Here is an 18,181-nt window from a genome sequence, read left to right on the forward strand (position 1 = left end):
ATGATGCATGCGTCCTAAGAGGCTGGAGTCCCCGCCAAAGTCATGCTTCTAAGAATTGGAGCACAGCTTTGGCACGGTTTCTGGCTTCTTAGGATGCATGCATCATTTAAACAACATACTTCCAAAGTGACCCGAAGCAGCTTTATTTTGGCCTGTCTGTTTGGACCCTAAATTAAATTATTAAAGCAAGAGGAAGGGCCCTCCTTCGAGTCCATCTGCCTTGGTCCAGGCCTCTGAGGGAGAGAAGAACCACTGGACTTGATCCCCTTCCCCACCACCATTCCCTTCTCCTTTTGTGTCCTGTCTTTTTAGACTGTAAGCCTGAGGGCAGGGAACCATCTGAATAACTATCTCTAAGCTGTTCTGAGAGCCTTTAGGGCTGAAGAGCGGGGTATAAATACCATAGATAAATAAATAAGTACAATGGTGTGGTGAAAAGGTGTCCATTGTACAGAATGGCAAAACCAAGGTTTGTGTATTGGAATGTATATACTTTAAAAACATTTCCCAGCATTGGAGTCTGAGTCTGTGGATACGGAGGGCTGGCTGTAGGTACTGCATGCAAGCCTTCTGCCCAGAGTTAATAGGGGAGCCTGACTGCACGGGGCCTCCCTTTTTTTAATCACTGCAACACTGCGGAAATGACCCCAGTCTGAGACCGCTTTAACAGCCCTGGCTCAATGCTAGGGAATCCTGGGAACTGTAGTTTTGAGAGACATTTAGCCTTCTCTGTCAGAGAGAGCTCTGGGGCCACCACAAACTACCATTCCCAGAATTCCACAGCATGGATCCTAAAAACACTGGAGAAATAATCCCAGTTTGAGACCGCTTTAACTGCATTGGCTCAATGCTAAGGAATCCTGGGAATTGTAGTTTTCTGAGACTTTTAGCCTTCTCCGTCAGAGAGAGAGAGAGAGAGCTCTGGTCCCACACCACACATCCTCATAGCAAGGGACCCAGGACAGTTAGAGCGGTATGAAACCGGATTATTTCCGCAGCAGTCTGCCTCCTCCATTCCCCCTTCCTTTCAGCTTTATTGGAACCCCTCCCTCTTTTCCATGCGGGCGGGCCCTTAAAGGAAATTCTTCGCGGGCTGGAATTGCTGGCTCCTTTTTCGCTCCCCCTCCCCGTCCGCCCGCATGGACCGCAGTGCATCACGGGAGGAGTAGTTCTCTCTGGGCGCTGGGAGCGATTGGTGAGAACCCGGGGAGGTTGAGGAGACTGCAAGGACCGTGATGCTTTGCGCGTGCGGTGCGGGGGCGGCGGCGTTTGGGCCGGAGCGTAGCGGCCGTGAATAAGAAGGCGAGCTGGGGGAGGGGAGGGGTGGGGCGGCTGTGTCGCGAGGAGGCCTCTTGAGGGGGCCCTAGAGACGCTATTCCTCCCCCTCCCTCCCTCCCTCCCTCCCTCTGGCGGTTTGTCTCTGCGGTTCTCCGTCGGTCGGTCGGGCGGTCGGGCAATGGCGGAGACGGTGGCGGACACCCGGCGCCTGATCACGAAGCCCCAGAACCTGAACGACGCCTACGGCCCCCCCAGCAACTTCCTCGAGATCGACGTCGCCAACCCCCAGACCGTCGGCGTCGGCAGGGGGCGCTTCACCACCTACGAGGTCAGGGTCAAGGTGAGGCACACAGAGAGAGCCGGAGGAGGGGGCGCCGCCGCCATTTGGCGGGGGGCTGCTGCTGCTGCTGCTGCTGCTGTTGTTCGTGGGTGCCTTCAAGCCGTTTCCGACACGGGGCTCCCTTGGCGAGGTTTGCTCAGAGAAGGGCTTCTGCCACGGCCGCCCTCGGAGGAGGGCTGAGAGAGTGTGACTCACTCGCCCAAGGGCACCTCCAGTGGGCGGCCATGGCACAGCTGGGATTCGAGCCCAGGGCTCTCCAGGGTCCAAGCCACAGGCCCCGAGGCCTCGCCGGCTCCCAACACACGCTGGGCTTTCCGTCTTTTGGCAAATGTATATATACACGTGTGTGTGTGTGTGTGTGTATATATATATATATACAGTATACACATTTGTGTATATATATGTGTGTGTGTGTGTGTGTGTGTATATATATATATACATACAGTATACACATTTGTGTATATATGTGTGTGTGTGTGTATATATATATATACATACAGTATACACATTTGTGTATATATATGTGTGTGTGTGTGTGTGTATATATAATATACATACAGTATACACATTTGTGTATATATATGTGTGTGTGTGTGTGTGTGTATATATATATATATACAGTATACACATTTGTGTATATATATGTGTGTGTGTGTGTGTGTGTGTATATATATATATACATACAGTATACACATTTGTGTATATATGTGTGTGTGTGTGTATATATATATATACATACAGTATACACATTTGTGTATATATATGTGTGTGTGTGTGTGTGTGTGTATATATATATATACATACAGTATACACATTTGTGTATATATGTGTGTGTGTGTGTATATATATATATACATACAGTATACACATTTGTGTATATATATGTGTGTGTGTGTGTGTGTATATATAATATACATACAGTATACACATTTGTGTATATATATGTGTGTGTGTGTGTGTGTGTATATATATATATATACAGTATACACATTTGTGTATATATATGTGTGTGTGTGTGTGTGTGTGTATATATATATATACATACAGTATACACATTTGTGTATATATGTGTGTGTGTGTGTATATATATATATACATACAGTATACACATTTGTGTATATATATGTGTGTGTGTGTGTGTGTATATATAATATACATACAGTATACACATTTGTGTATATATATGTGTGTGTGTGTGTGTGTGTATATATATATATATATACATACAGTATACACATTTGTGTATATATATGTGTGTGTGTGTGTGTATATATATATATATATATATACATACAGTATACACATTTGTGTATATATATGTGTGTGTGTGTGTGTGTGTATATATATATATATATACATACAGTATACACATTTGTGTATATATATGTGTGTGTGTGTGTGTGTGTATATATATATATATATACATACAGTATACACATTTGTGTATATATATGTGTGTGTGTGTGTGTGTATATATATATATATATATATATACATGCGTGCGTGCACACACACACACACATATATATATACACACTCATCCCTCCATATTTGTGGCTTTGATATTTGCAGATTTGATTATTTATCAGTTTATTAATATGTTCTGTCTAGGACTCTCTAGGTCCTCCAGTGCAACTCTATGGTCCACTGTAACCCTTAGTCTCACTGAAGGACCTAGAGATTCCCAGGGAGAAGACTCCACTAGGCCTTTGTAGCTCCTCCAGGGCAGCTCTCTGGTCAATGTCTGTTGGATGCTGACCACAGAGTTGCATTGGAGGACCCAGGGATTCAGAGAGAGGGCTCCTCTCAGGTAAAAACAGGCTGCTTTTGTTATTTGCGGTTTTTCCATATTCACTGAAGTCCTGTGCCCCTAACCCTAGTGAATGTGGAGGGATGAGCGTATACACACACACAAATGTATATATATATATATACACACACACACACACACACGTATACACACATACATATATACACACACACATATATGTATATATATATATATATACACACATATATATGTGTATGTACACACACATATAGAGCTGTGTTCATATGGAGTTTAATTTTTGTGTGCCTTCTTGGCAAGGCTTGCCATTGCCTTCCCCTGAGGCTGAGAGAGTGTGGCTTGCCCAAGGTCACCCAGTGAGGGAGGATTCATGGCCGAGCTGGGAATCGAACCCAGGTATCCAGAGTCCTACTTACACTCAAGCCTCTAAACTGCATTGGGTCTCACTGCCTTTGGAGCATTCAGAGTTGTGTTAATATGGAATTTAATTTTTGTGTGGCTTGAAGTACTTTCTGGCTTATGGTGACTCTATCATGGGGTTTTCTTGGCAACATTTGTTTCAGAAGAGGTTTGCCATTGACATCTTCTGAGGCTGAGAGAGTGTGGCTTGTCCAAAGTCACCCAGTGGGGTTCCATGGCTGAGTAGGGATTCAAATCCTGGTCTCCAGAGCCATACAGTGGAACCTCGGGATACGAAATACCCGGGTTACGAATTTTTCGGGACCCGAAAAAATCCAATTGGAAATTATTGATCCGGGTTACGAACGTTTTTTCGGGTCCCGAAAAAACTTTTGGTGCTTTTCGCCGCGATTTTACACCAAATCGCGGCTTTTCCCCATTAGCGGCTATGGGGATTCGGCTTGCGAAAGCCGTTCGGGTTACGAAAGCGGCCGCGGAACGGATTATTTTCGTAACCCGAGGCTCCACTGTAGTTCAATGCTCAAACCACCACAACAGGCTGGCTGAGAGCTGTAAGGTTGTCATAATCTAGAGTGACTAGATGTGCTAATCACTGCAAAGGAGGAACAGGCACTGCAAAATGGAAGATATTCGAGAAAAATGGAGGACATAACCAAATAAAAGCTAAAAACACTCATGAATGTTTATTCATGCTTCTTAATCATGTTGAAAGTGGAGGACATTTTGGAATTTCTTCTGGACCAAAGGCAGAAATGTAGAGTGTGTCCTGGCAAAGGAGGACCTCTGGTCACCATGCCATAATCCCCTTTCACAAAACCAGGACAATAGTGTATGGGATTGGATTGGGTGTCTTATTGACAACAACCTCCCCCCCCCCAAAAGAGCAACACACACCACGTTTTGACATTTCACATTGTTTTATTGAATATTTCAGTCGCTGTTGTTATATGTTATTGTCTATTGCTATCAATTTACGTGCTGGGATTTGTAGTCCCTCCTCTAGGACTGTGAAGGTTGTGGGGCTTCTTGGCACACCTTGGCTGCATTTGCACTGCAGAAATAATTCAGTTTGATGCCAATTTACCATATATACACAACTATAAGTCGACCTCATCTATCAGTTGAGGGCAAGTTTTGGGGTCAAGATTATGGATTTTGATATGACTTGTAGATAAATCGAGGATCCGCCTCATCTTGACCTTTAGATGCATTTAAGAAGGCACTAAAGGCAGATCTCTTCCGGCGGGCATACCCACCAGACCTTCTATGAAGAACTGTAGAAAACCTCATTTCCGGTTCATAACATCATAATCTGACCAATGCTTGTTGTTGTTATAATGAAATTTTTATAAAGTCTGATGTTTTTATGATATGTATTTTAGATATAATTGCCATTGTATGGAGATTTTTCTAGTTGTAATCCCGCTTCGATCCACTGGGAGAAGCGGGAAAACACAAATACACTTTATTATTATTATTATTACTATTATTATAAAATCTAGTTTCTTTTTTTAAATAAGAGTTAAAGTACAGTATTTACAGTACCTATATTGACCCATGGATAAGTTGACGGCTCAGGTTTTTTGGGTCAATTTTTTGACTAAAATTTTTAGACATATACATGAGTATATACAGTAATTGTCAAGGCTCCATGTTGTGGAATCCTGGGATTGTTAGTTTTGGCACCAGAGCACTCTGACAGAGAAGGCTAAATGTCTCACAAAACTACAAATCCCAGAATTCCATTGTGTGGAGCCCTGGCAGTTAAAGTGGCGTCAAACTGGATTATTTCTGCAGGTCAGATGACTGCACTGGTAGCTCACAGTAACACATTTGCCTTCAGCATTCTCACCAGGCAAACTTCAACAGGGCTTTGATACACAGTCCTGTTAGTATCGAACATCATTATGCATAGGGATCTTATAACACCTCTGAGGCTGAGTGAAAGAAGTTGTAGCATAATCTTTCATAGGCTTAGGGGCTTTACAGATGCTGGCCCTTTCCTTGCCGGATCAGGGATGCAGCAGCCACATGCCACGCCCCCAACCTGGCAGGTCCGCAGCGTCACGGAAAAGGCATCATAGCCGCTGACACCGTGATTTGGTGTACACGCTGGGCCAAGGGAGCGCCATGACTCCTCCCGCCGTGTGGCGGGGCATGCAGCGTTATGCCCGCATGGGGTGGAGCCAGTGTGTGTGTCGTGCAATTGCCACGCCCCACTTTGCCCCAATGCCAGTGTTTATTGCCGGTCTCTTTAGGGCCTTAGTCTGCATTGTCAAATGTGACTGACGTTGGCCTTGGGTTGGCTATATACAGTAGTTGTTTGTCTACAGGAAATAGCTCAGTGTGGACAAAGGCTAATGATTTGTTTCACCACCTTGAATCCTATATGGTTAACTTGTTTGTGTTCTTGTAATACAGTGCACCTGCACGCCGCCACGAGCATGAGCCCCATTACTTCTAATGGGACTCACGCATACGCAAAATTTATTTTACGTGGGTGTGTGTGTGTGTGTGTTCCGGATCGGATCTCCCGCGTAAAAGAAGGGACCACTGTACTTCTATACTCTTGAAATCAACAACAGACATTTCTGAAGCTGCGGGTGGAGTGAGAGAGAGCTAAGCTGATTTTTTTTTAATTTGGTTGTTGTGCGGGCTCCCAAAAAAAAGGGGGGGGGGAGTTTTGTGAGAAATAATGCAACTATAAAGTTAATAATACTAATTTATCTACATGAATGCATCATTTGCAACTTGGAATATAAAACTACTATTTTGCATTCTTGTGAAATGTATACAGCAGTTAGATTCAAATGTATCTCTCTCTTTCTCTCTTTGGCTGCATCCCTGCTGCAGAAATAATCTGTGTGACACCACTTTAGCTGTCAGGGCTCCATCATACAGAATCCCGGGAACTCTAGTTTGTTGTGGCACCAGAGCTCTCTCACAGATAAAGCTAAATGTCTCACAAACTATAGTACCCAGAATTTTGGCTAGGAAAAGAGGAAAAGGAATAAGGAAACCAATATAAGCCTGATTCCTACTACCTTTTAAACTGGATCACAAATCGGTTTGAACCGGTTCAAATGACCCTGGTTCCCACTTGAATTGATTCGCTGAAGCAATTTGGAGAGGGGGCCATGCGCTAGATTCTTTTAACCTGTGTCTTTTTGATGCTGATATTTTCCACGTCTTTTTGGATAAATCGATTTTGTGCGAGCGTGAACCAGATGCAGATCGGAATCGATTTAAATTTGCTCTTTGGCCGGCTGGAGCAGGTCCATTTTGAACCGATTCATTTGTGAATGTGAACCACAAGTGGGTTATTTTACATGGAAAAATGTGATCAGGGCAAAGTGGGGACCACACTCCGCTGTTGAATCAATCCATGGATTCGGATCACACATTGCTTTTTTGTAAGTGGGAATGAGGCAAAGAAAAAAGTAGGTGGGAGAAGATATTGAGCATGGGAAGATCAGAAGAGGTAGGAAAGAAATGGGGAAAAAGGAGAGAGGGTATGAGGACAGGTGGGAAGGGAAAGAATGGGAGTGGGAGATAGTATAGAAAGAAAAGGTAAAGAATATGAGGGAAGGAGAAGAAAAGTTAGGTAGAGATTAGTCAAAGGGAGTAAAAGAAAGGAAAGAAAGCTAATAAGGAAGGTGGAATGAAGATGAGGAAGACTGAGGAAATCAAAGGAAAGAGGAATGTCAAACAGTCGGGACAGAAGAGAAGATAAAGGAAATTAAAGGAATTAAGAAATTGATAAACAACAGAAAAGTGAATTTTAAATTAAAACAAGGATAATTATGTGTAATGCTATATAATGTAAGGCATTCTAACACAATTATGTATATATAATACAGCATATATTATTGACAACCAGAAAGATCAAATGCTGGGATATTCCTAATTTTAAAAAACAACCCAAAACTGCACTACCCAGAATTTCATAGCATTGAGCCTGGTTTATTTCTGCAGTGCAGATGCAGCCTCTGTTTGTATGCCTTTTATAAGTCTGTTTTGTTTATTTGGTCTTAGTCTTAGGTAAGCATGGTTCAAATAGCAAACTTTAAAGGTTTTAGCGTTATAAAAGCAAAATTTTGAATACAGGTTGAGTTTCCTTTATCCAGAATTCTGACATACTACAAAATCTGAAGTTATCCGCATGAGTGGCTGAGACAGTGACACCTTTGTTTTCTATGGTTGAATGTACACAAAGTTTGTTTCATGTACAAAATGTATTTTAAAATATTATGCATAAAATCACCTTCAGGGTATATGTACAGTATAAGATGTATGTAAATGAATTTCATGTTTAAACAAGTTGGGTCCCATCTCCAAGATATCTCATTGTTATCATTATGTGCCTTCAAGTCATTATGACTTACAGCAACTCCAAGGTGACCCTGCCGTGGAATTTTCTTGGCAGGTTTCCTCAGAGGGGGGTTGCCATTGCCTTTCCCTGAGGTTGAGAGAGTGTGACTTGCCCAAGGTTAGCCAGTGGGTTTCTATGGCCAAGGGGGGATTCATATCCTGCTCTCCAGAGTCTTACTCCAATGCTCAAATCACTACACCATTCTGGCTCTTAAGATATCTCATTATGTATAGGCAAATATTTCAGAATATGAAAAACTCCAAAATCTAAAACCCTTCTCGTCCGAAGCATTTCGGATAAAGGAGACTCAGCCTGTGTGCCCAAACTCGAGAGGTGAAGACTGCTGCATCCTATGCTAAGCTCATATATCTTCATTTTGGCCATTTGAGGAATTAAGGGTAAAATTTGGAAGCAGACTCTACAAATCGTGGTAATCACATGTACTGTTCAGACAAATATATTATGTATTATCCAGACAAATTCTAAAATCAACATGGACTTCCAAGCACTCAGAATAAAGAGGCAATGTATCTTGTTGAAACAGGATATTTTGATATCAGATTAAACTTTACAACACTTTTCAAAAAATATCAAGTATCTTGATTTTTTTTATTTTAAAAAATAATAAAACCTTGTATTAGAATATTGCACTCGTTCTAAAAAAGAAAACATTTCACAGGAGGGTTTTGTTCCTCTATTTTCAGTTTCATTTTTTCAGGGGTAAGCTGCTACAGTGAGTCTGGGGGCCACATGAACTGTCAAAAATGGCAGTGGAAAAAGGAAAATAAGAAAACTGCATGCTTGTAAGTCCACTTCTGGTGATAGATAGATAGATAGATAGATAGATAGATAGATAGATAGAATGTTGAATAGTGCAACCCATTTAAAAGGTGCCTTGCCACTCTTAGAAGCTTCTGGGGTTTTGTTTTTTGGCCAGGGAAAGGGCAGACCAGGGATCTGGCCAATAAATACAGCCTTGGGGGATTCATGTAGTCCTAGACATATTATTATTATTATTAGAGTGTACTTTGTCCACCCTTGAATTGGCCAGTGGAGACAGGGTGCTGCATTTTGGCTTCCTGTGGCAGTTTTAGGATCCAGACCAGACCTGTATTTAACAAGGAAATAAAAAGGTCAGCCTGAATACCCTGAAGGCACCAAAAATTGGAAGCTAAGGCCTGTTACAGACTGCCAAAATAAAGCTGCTTCAGGTCTCTTTGGAGGTATGCTGTTTAAATGATGCATGCATCCTAAGAATCCAGAAGCTGCACCAGAACTGCACTCCAGTGCTTAGGAATGGAGTGTGGCTTTGGCGTGACCTCCGGACTCTTAGGACCCATGCATCATTTAAATAGCATACCTCCAAAGAGACCCGAAGCAGCTTTATTTTGGCAGTCTGTAACAGGCCTAAGTGTGATCCTGCGGGTGTTTAGTACTTGGAAGGATGGCTGTCAGGGAATACATGGTGCTGTAGGCTACATTGTAGCATGGCAAAACACCTCTTGAAAATCCTCTTGAATATTCTTAAGGGAGAAAAAGCCTGTGAAATTCATGGGGTCACCATAGTCGACAGGCAGTTTGAAGGCACTTGTATACCCAAATTGGAGCTGAACCTAAAACAGCCAAGTGTAGCAAAATTGCTTCCACTTGCCCTAGTGAGGAGTGTTTCTAGTAAAACAAAATTTAAAAAATTGGGTAGGGGACTTTGAGGAATGCAGATATGGCCCACAGGCCACACGTCCTCCATTCCTGCTGTAGGCTGACGCTACTTTCCTTGTTGGCTGTGTGACAGCTTTCTTACACTTCTGTTAACTTAAAAAGTGAACCAGGATAATGTCCTTATTCTGTTTTGGAATACTTTGTGGCATCATAGTGTTAATCTGGTAGCTGGGATATTGAAGATGTATTTTCAAGGCTGTGCAGCTGACAAAAGTAAGATAGTATTATCTTATTCTGGAGGACTGGGGCAGATGAAAGGGCCCTCCTATGGGTATGCTGACTACTTTTGACATATATCAATTGTGCACACTGGAATAGCTTGTCAGGAGATGATGATTATTCTCCCCCTACCCCAGTTCTCTGGTTATGGTCAGATCTGTCAAGGATTGAACAAGTAATATTTTGATATAGTGTTCTCTTAGTTGCATAGTTCTTGATTGTATCTGAAACAGTATTCTCACTAAGGTTGCTTCTCTATCATCCAAAATGAAACAAATTTCTTGATCTGAGGTTGGCTTGAGGTTAGAATTTTCATTTTATTTCATTTCAGTTTTTGTTCCTGATATTGTACACGTAATTTCTTCCATGCATACGCTTCTAGGGAAAACTGAGTGTATGGTGATGTAAACTAGTTTCATTAGCCAACATGTTTACAGATTGCAAAAGTAGGCAATATCTAGAATGCTCTCTGGCCATCTTACCTTAGACACATGTGTATTTAAGAAGGCCAGGGGGTTGATAATATGTGCTTAGGCCTTTCATGTTGTATAATTCAAGGAAAGCACACATAGCATTTGCTTTACGTTCAGAAGACGTGACATTCCAGTTAAGGAGAGTATATGTGCTAAGACCTTTGCCTAAGATTATGGGAGAGCTGATAGCAGTTGGAATAGACAATGTTTGTCCAAATGGATTAATGTTAGGACTAGAATGAGGCAGCTTAATATGAACTGAGGAAGAACTTCATTTAAGGAACCACTGAGGTGACAAAATTCACCAATTTAAACCATTGTTCCCTTTAATTAGCTAGATTGCCTCTCTGTTATTTGTATCTGTTTGTTATTTAAATTTATTCTAGCTTCTAGCTAACAGGGTGACTAGTGATAGACAGGACTTGAAGAATCCAGTTTCATGTCATTACTGAGACATGAAATTTAAGGAGTGGCCTTGAACTAGTGTCATTCTCAGTTTGATGATCTTCACAGGAATTTTGTGAGGATAAATTGGGGGTGTGGAGAGCCATTTATGCTACCTTGAGGTTACTTGAAGAAACGTTAGATATAAGTGTAACTAAAATCAAGTTAAACTTTTCCTGCTGTAAAAGCATACCTTCTCAGCTGTGTATAACCCAAGCAGAAAGGTCTCGTGTTGCCTTTAAAAAGGCTTTGGTATGAGCCCTGGAAAAACATTATTCTAGACTGCCTATACCAGCTAGGCACTCCAATACATATCATGAACAGTATGCTGATCTTGATGTTGCCTTGTCACAAGTCTTATTACTGTTAATAGATCAACTGTTCTCAAGTAGAGCAGTTCATGCAGGGACTGCTAGTAATATAGTGAAGTATTATAGCAGGGGTAGGCAACCTGCGGCCCGCGGGCCGGATGCGGCCCGGCAAGGCCTTGGGACCGGCCCCAGCCCGGTCCTGCCGCCGATTGCTGCCGGAGCCTTTGGCCTCTCACGTGAGGGCGTGGGGCCTTTGGCCTATCAGGAGGAGACGGGCAAGGGGGGGCAAGCGGCGGGCAAGGGGGGCAATTGTCTATAGAAGCCTCCGAAACATGCATTTATATTAACATTTTTTTAAAAAATCAGCAAATTTTTTGCGTGTCCTCTACCTTTTTTTAAAAAGTGTCCTCCATTTGAAAATTTTATCCTACATTTGTCCCGGTTTATTTATTTAATTAATGTTTTTATAAAATTATTTAATTATTTATTTTTTGGCTTCGGCCCCCCAGTTGTCTGAGGGACAGCAACCCGGCCCCCAGCTCAAAAAGGTTGCCTACCTCTGTATTATAGTAATATAGTGAAGATGATGAATGCAGGAATGATTAATGTAGCTAGATCCAAATCTAAGATACTGTAGCCTCTTTACCAGGTGAGAGAGGCGAAAGTATTCCTTGCTATTAACTTGATTACATTTCCAAATACAGTGATGGGTCTGTGATCAACGAGGCTGTGAGATGCTTGCATAACTTCAGTTAGACTTGCAGATTGATTTTGCCTGGACTTGGTTTAAGCAGCTTTCTTTCATCTACCTAGGAAGACTGGACTTTCTTGTTACCTTTATGCTGTCTTTTTCTTCAGATACAAGAGTAGTATACAAAAGATTAGCCCATTTTAAACAGTAATCTAGATTAAATGAGTTTTGTCAACACATTATACCATAAAGGCTGTTAGAATTTTAGGCGAGTCACATACAGTACTAGTGCAAGAGTAGGAAGTTCTCTTAGGCCTAACTAGAAGTTCTTCTTTGGTTCTGTGTAAATCTTTTAGCCCTCATGATTCTAATACTTTCCCCTCAAATATGACAAAATTGTTAAAATCAGCATTCATTACCTTAATAAAATCAAAATCCACTTGCTTAGACTTTTGAGTGTTTCTCTTCTTCTAAACAGAAATGGACAGGTATTCTTTTCATCTATCATAATCATAAAAATATGTGAGCTTTATAGCTTGCATATGCAATTTACAAATATTATTTAGTTGTTATCTGATGCTGCATAATTTCCTGTGCTCCTCCCTAGAGGAAAGTGGGGCAGGAAATACTGGAAACTAGTATGCTGAACAGCAGTAACAAACTCGCCCAACCTTTCCTGTGTAACTTAATTTACCCTATTGGGTTTTATATGGAAGTGAAAATATTCTTAACACATCTCACTAAAGAGGTTGGTACATAAATGCCCTATTTGCCATGATATTCAAAGTAGCAAGAGAAGTTTGGAACGAACATTGAGTAAAATACAGGACCATTTCCAAGTTTTTGTGTAGTTGTTTTTATTCTGTGCCTTCAAGTTGTTTCTGACTTATGGCAATCCTAAGGTGACCCTGTTACAGAGTATTTTGAGGACTGAGAGTGTGTGACTTGTTCAAGGTCACCCAGTAGGTTTTTGTGGCTAAGTAGGGATTTGAACCTTGGTCTCTAGAGTCGTAGTCCACTGCATAGCTATTTCTGAAAGACAACAGTGGGAGAAAACTGTAAACTTCATGTTCTACTTGTAGACTTCTCAGAGTCATCTGGTTGGCCACTATGGGAAGCATGATGTTGGATGAGGTGAATTACTAGTCTGATCCAGCAAGGCTTTTGTGTTGTTTACAACTAAAAGCCTGGCTTTTTAATGAAATAGATCCAAGTTTTTGTCACTTTTTGAAGTACTTGCTTCTTTGCTGTAAGCTGACATCAAGTCGACTTCAACTTATGGTGACCTTATGAATGAGAGATCAACCTTTCATCAGCAGCTCTACTCACATCTTAGAGATTCAGGTCCATTGGTTCCTTGATTGAGTCTATCCATCTGTAATGTGGTCTTCCTCTTTTCCTGTTGCTTTCTGCCTTATCAAGCATTATTGTCTTTTCTAGTGAATCGTGCCTTCTCATGATATGGCCAAATACAACAGTCTCAGTCAGCTTAGCACCTGGAGTGAGTTTGGGCTTGATTTGCTGTAGAACCGATTTATATGATGTGTTTTTTTAGCAGTTCACAGTATCCAATGGAATTCTTTTCTCTAGCAACATATTTCCAATGAGCTGATTTTCTTCCTATCAGCTTTCTTCACTGCCCAGTCATACAAAGAAGTTGGAAATACCATGGACAATCCTAAATTTAATATTCAGTGATATATATTTACACCTAAGTATCTTGTCTTAATTTCTTCATAGCTTCCCTCTCAAGTCTTATTCATCCTCTTAATTTCTTGAGTGCAGTCTCCATTCTAATTAATGACTGAGTCAAGGTATGGAATTTTTTTTTAATCATCTCAGTGTCTTCATCATCTACCGTGTAAACTATAGGTCGAGAAATTTATGCCCCAAAATTGACCCTAAAATCCTGGTTCAACTTATATAAGGCTCAGTACACTAATACTGGTTAGAAAGGTTCTGAAACGAGCACTCCCGTGATTCCCCACTCTTCCTGTCTCATGGCAGGACATTTTGTATGTGTATATGTGTGTAAGAGTTTCCCAGTCTGATTTGAAAGCCTTCTCTTCCCATCAAAGAAACACTCCCTTTAGCTCCACTTCCTTTCCACCCCATCAGATATTTAAATCTTCTCTAGCATGTGGGAAGTGGTATTAGGCATGTGGAAGAGGTCCAGAGAAAGAGAAGGAGGGAAAGAAGTGGTGTTTCCGCTTCCCATCCTTTGTTATAGCCCCCTAAGTTTTACCCTCGACTTATCCATGGGTCATATCAAAATCCATGATTTTGACCCTAAAACCTTCCCTCGACTTATACATGAGGTTGACTTGTACACGAGTATTTACAGTAGTTTAAAGTTATGTAAATAATCTGCTTTTCATTCCCATAATAATTAAGAAGCCAAATCAGCAGTGAGGTAAATTGTTAGTGTCATCTCTGTTGTGTGCATCATATTTTAGAACAGTGGTTCCCAAACTTAGGTCCACCACGTGTTTTGGATTTCAGCTCCCAGAAGCGTCAGCCATCTTGGCCAGTGGTCTAGGATTCTGGGAGCTGAAGTCCAAAACACCTGGAAAGCAACTCAATAGGGGAACTGTTTAAAGATCCCTGGCTACGAAGGTGAGCACTTTTTAAAGGAACTTTATAAGCAGTATTATCATATTGCCCTATATATAAGATGACTTATGATCTTGGAGTCCATTTTAGGGCATAAATTTCTTGACTTATAGTCAAGTATATATAGTAAGCCCCAAATTGCAAATAACCTTCAAAAACTGAAATTGCTTGAAATATTTGTTGCTGCCTTTAATAAGAAGCTTAGGGCCTGAAAAGACAGGCCAAAATAAAGCTGCTTCAGGTCACCTTGGAGGTATGCTGTTTAAATGTCACACGCATCTTAAGAGGCCAGAAGCCAGACCAAAGTCACGCTCCAGTCCTAAGGGCTGGAGCGTAGCTTTGGCCCTGCTTCTGGCCTCTTCAGATGCATGTGACATTTAAACAGCATATCTCCAAAGTGACCTGAAGCAGCTTTATTTTGGCCTATCTGTTTGGGCCCTTAGTAAAGACTTACATCCCTGTTTCTGAAAGTGGGTAAGTTTCTGGTATGAAATGAGAAACTGCTTATTTGGGTTGATCAAGTACCCCCTGGAATGAGACTAATTTTTACTAAATTTATATATGTGAAAGCTTGTACTGCTGCAATTGCTAGTACTAAATCCCCTCTAGGCTCCTGAGGCATGAAGTGGATAGAAAAGATAGATTTCCCCCTTTTATGTTCTCTGAGCATTTGCTACAGGAAGCTATTTGAGTGTTTCAGCATCCCAAGGCTAAAACTAATTTGTCAACTATACTTGATTCTGAGAGCTGAGAAGGCTTTGTGGCAATAGCTGGTATCAACTGTGTGAATCTATATGTAACTTGAGTATGTCGCCTTCACAAAAGACAAGGACAGATGCATTTCTTTAACGTTCCTAAAAGTTACTGTTGAGACTTCTAATGGAAGCTTCTTTTCTCCCCCTCAGATCAGATACTTAAAGGCTATTATATATTATCTATTACAGTTAACACTTAACCTATATTAACTTTTAATACAAAGCAAATGGATTTAATCCTTCATGCTCAAATGTTTTAAAACAGTAATTGCTACCTTAAGAACTCTACCAAAGAAGACTTTATTGGTAAGTTGGGTTAATGTTCTGGCTAAATACACATCCTATTCTTACCCTTTTGGCTTTCCATTAGTAGGACATCCAGACAATGTGAAGAAAACATAAAACTCCACTTTAACAGCTCTTTACAATTTCATTTTATCTCAAATGGGCAAGATCTGTAACTGAAGTTTAAAAAGTGGATAGAATAAACCTTTTACTTAAAATGACACACTGTACATTGCTGCTGTGGGCTGTGTTGTGCTGTTAAAGTGAATGCAGGCTTTGTTACTGAGGTATTCTTCTGAAATAGCAGGGTACTTAAACACTTAAACTGGCTGTCATTAAACCAAAAAGAAACTTTTCAAAATTCCCTGATTTCTTTGAAAGTCCAGCCTCTGTTCTTTGTATGGGATAGCAGAATCAAAACTAGACAAATATTGATGTTTTTCTAGATTTTTGAGTTATCTGTTTAATAGCTTATTGATGGAGTGGTGAAATCCTAACAGTCATTGTTGATAATGGACATGGAGTTATTTTCTTGAAGAGGCAGGTGTGATATAATTTTTACACCATTTTAACCTTATGAACCATATTGTGAGGTAGGCTAGCTTGAAAGACAATGATTGGATCTACCCTTCTTCATAGGATAGCTTCATGACTAGGGTGAGTATTTGAACTTAGTTCTCCCCAAACTAGTTGACATTGATGTACTCCTTGGAATCTTTAATTGTTCTTTTTTAAATCTCAAACCATATGAAGACTATAGTTATCCAATCTCTCCAAGCCATAGTGACTTTACAAATCAGATCCTGCACTACAGATTTATATAGCCATGCTGTTCTATATCTGTATTGCTTCCAGGCCTAGTCAGTGGGGCTAGTGTGGAAATAATACCTGTCACCTGCTTGGATATACAGTCCGCCCACGTCATACATGGGTGTGCTTACGCGGCTTTCAGCATATGCTGAAAGCCGCACGGAGAGGAAGGGGTGGCGTGCCCCATAGGCATGAATGGGGCGTGCACCACTGCGCCGCCGCGTGCACGAGCCCCATTCATTTAAATGGGGCTTGAGCATACACATTATTTGTTTTACGCGGGGGAGTCCGGAATGCACTGTACTTGACTTAGTTAATTTGGATGTACAGTACTAATGAATTACCACTAAGTTCAGTAATCTTTGACTTGCTGAGAATGAGTTTCCAAGATCAGAGAGGATCTAGTGACTTTAGGATATTTAGGCCCCTTGGCATGCATTATGTATAGTTAAACTTGCAAAGTTAATAGATGTTTGTAGTTATGCATCTTTAATTTTAAAAAAGAAGAAGTGTGATACTTGCACATGCTCATCATCATCCATCCATTATGAGAGCTAGTTGCCAGACTGTGGATGCTGAGGAGTCCACTTATTCAGCCAGTTGATCAGCCTCTGGCCCTGAAATGTTCTTTGTCACATATGTTTGCAAGTACAATGGGACCAAGCAGTCAATATAAGGGGCCTCCTCTCCCCAAATGGGGGTAGCAAATAGATTTGATTTGATTGTAGTATTTTCCACTTGTCTTTCTTTCAATGAATGTTTCCAAAGCATGCCCACTAAGCAAACAAATATTACATTAGTGGCATAGGGGTTTGAGTGTTGGACTATGACTCTGGAGACCAGGGTTCGATTCCCAGCTCAGCAATGAAACCCACTGGGTGACCTTGGGCAAGTAGCCCTCTCTCAGCTTTAGGGGAAGGCATTGGCAAAACCCCCTCTGAACAAATCTTGCCAAGAAAACCCCATGATAGGGCCTTAGGGTTGCCATAAATTGGAAATGACTTGAAGGCACACAACAACAAAGAATCAGCCCTATAGACACATACCATTATTATTACTTGTGAAGAGCAAGGTGAACTACAGAGAAGAGGTATAATCCCTCACTATGGTTTTAAGCTCAGAGACAGCTCATAATAACCAAATCGACAGACTGATTGGTTTAACTCCTTTTTCAGATAAGTTATTCAGAGTCAATGAAAAAAAATCATTCTTTGCATCATAAACAACACATCTACCTCAGTCAGAAAAAAGAAAAAGATTAAACTATTGCCAGATTACAGAGGGGATGGCTCAAGGACTGAACTTTGCACGAAAATGGGGAGGGAACAAATGGTAGCTCAGGCTTCTTAATAAATAATAATAAATAAAACTTTACTTTATATCCTGCTTTTTGTTACCACAATCAAAGCGGCGTACAACCTTTAAAAAATACAATATATACAGTTTCCACACACACCCCCCTTAAAAAAGGATTAAACAATTATATCCATTAAAACTTAAAACAGCAAAATCTAAAAACAAAAACACAATAATAGAATAACGGTGGGCAGAATCTTCACTTGTATATGTCTGTAGGGGGACCTTTACGTGGCCAGGTTCTATTCCAGGAAGGCTTGCCGGAAGAGATCCGTCTTGACAGCTTTTTTGAAGGTCTCTAGGTTG

General features: G+C 41.0%; 1 protein-coding gene across 2 annotated transcripts in view; it reads left to right on the forward strand.

Annotated features, from left to right (window-relative positions):
- Positions 1-1,275: 1,275 nt before the first annotated feature.
- The window catches only part of SNX3 (sorting nexin 3), a 33,693-nt gene continuing 16,787 nt past the window's right edge, over positions 1,276-18,181 (forward strand). The window contains exon 1 of one of the 2 annotated variants that reach the window (XM_089530630.1): positions 1,276-1,606. In XM_089530630.1, coding sequence (XP_089386756.1) covers positions 1,457-1,606 — 150 coding nt within the window. In that variant the 5' untranslated portion in view covers positions 1,276-1,456. Of the gene's footprint in view, positions 1,619-18,181 lie in introns of both variants that reach the window. The other variant, XM_089530629.1, reaches the window with a different exon arrangement.

This window comes from Sceloporus occidentalis, unplaced genomic scaffold, assembly GCF_023333645.1.
Source record: "Sceloporus occidentalis isolate IW3139 unplaced genomic scaffold, rSceOcc1.0.p SCAF_6, whole genome shotgun sequence".
NCBI lineage: Eukaryota > Metazoa > Chordata > Lepidosauria > Squamata > Phrynosomatidae > Sceloporus > Sceloporus occidentalis.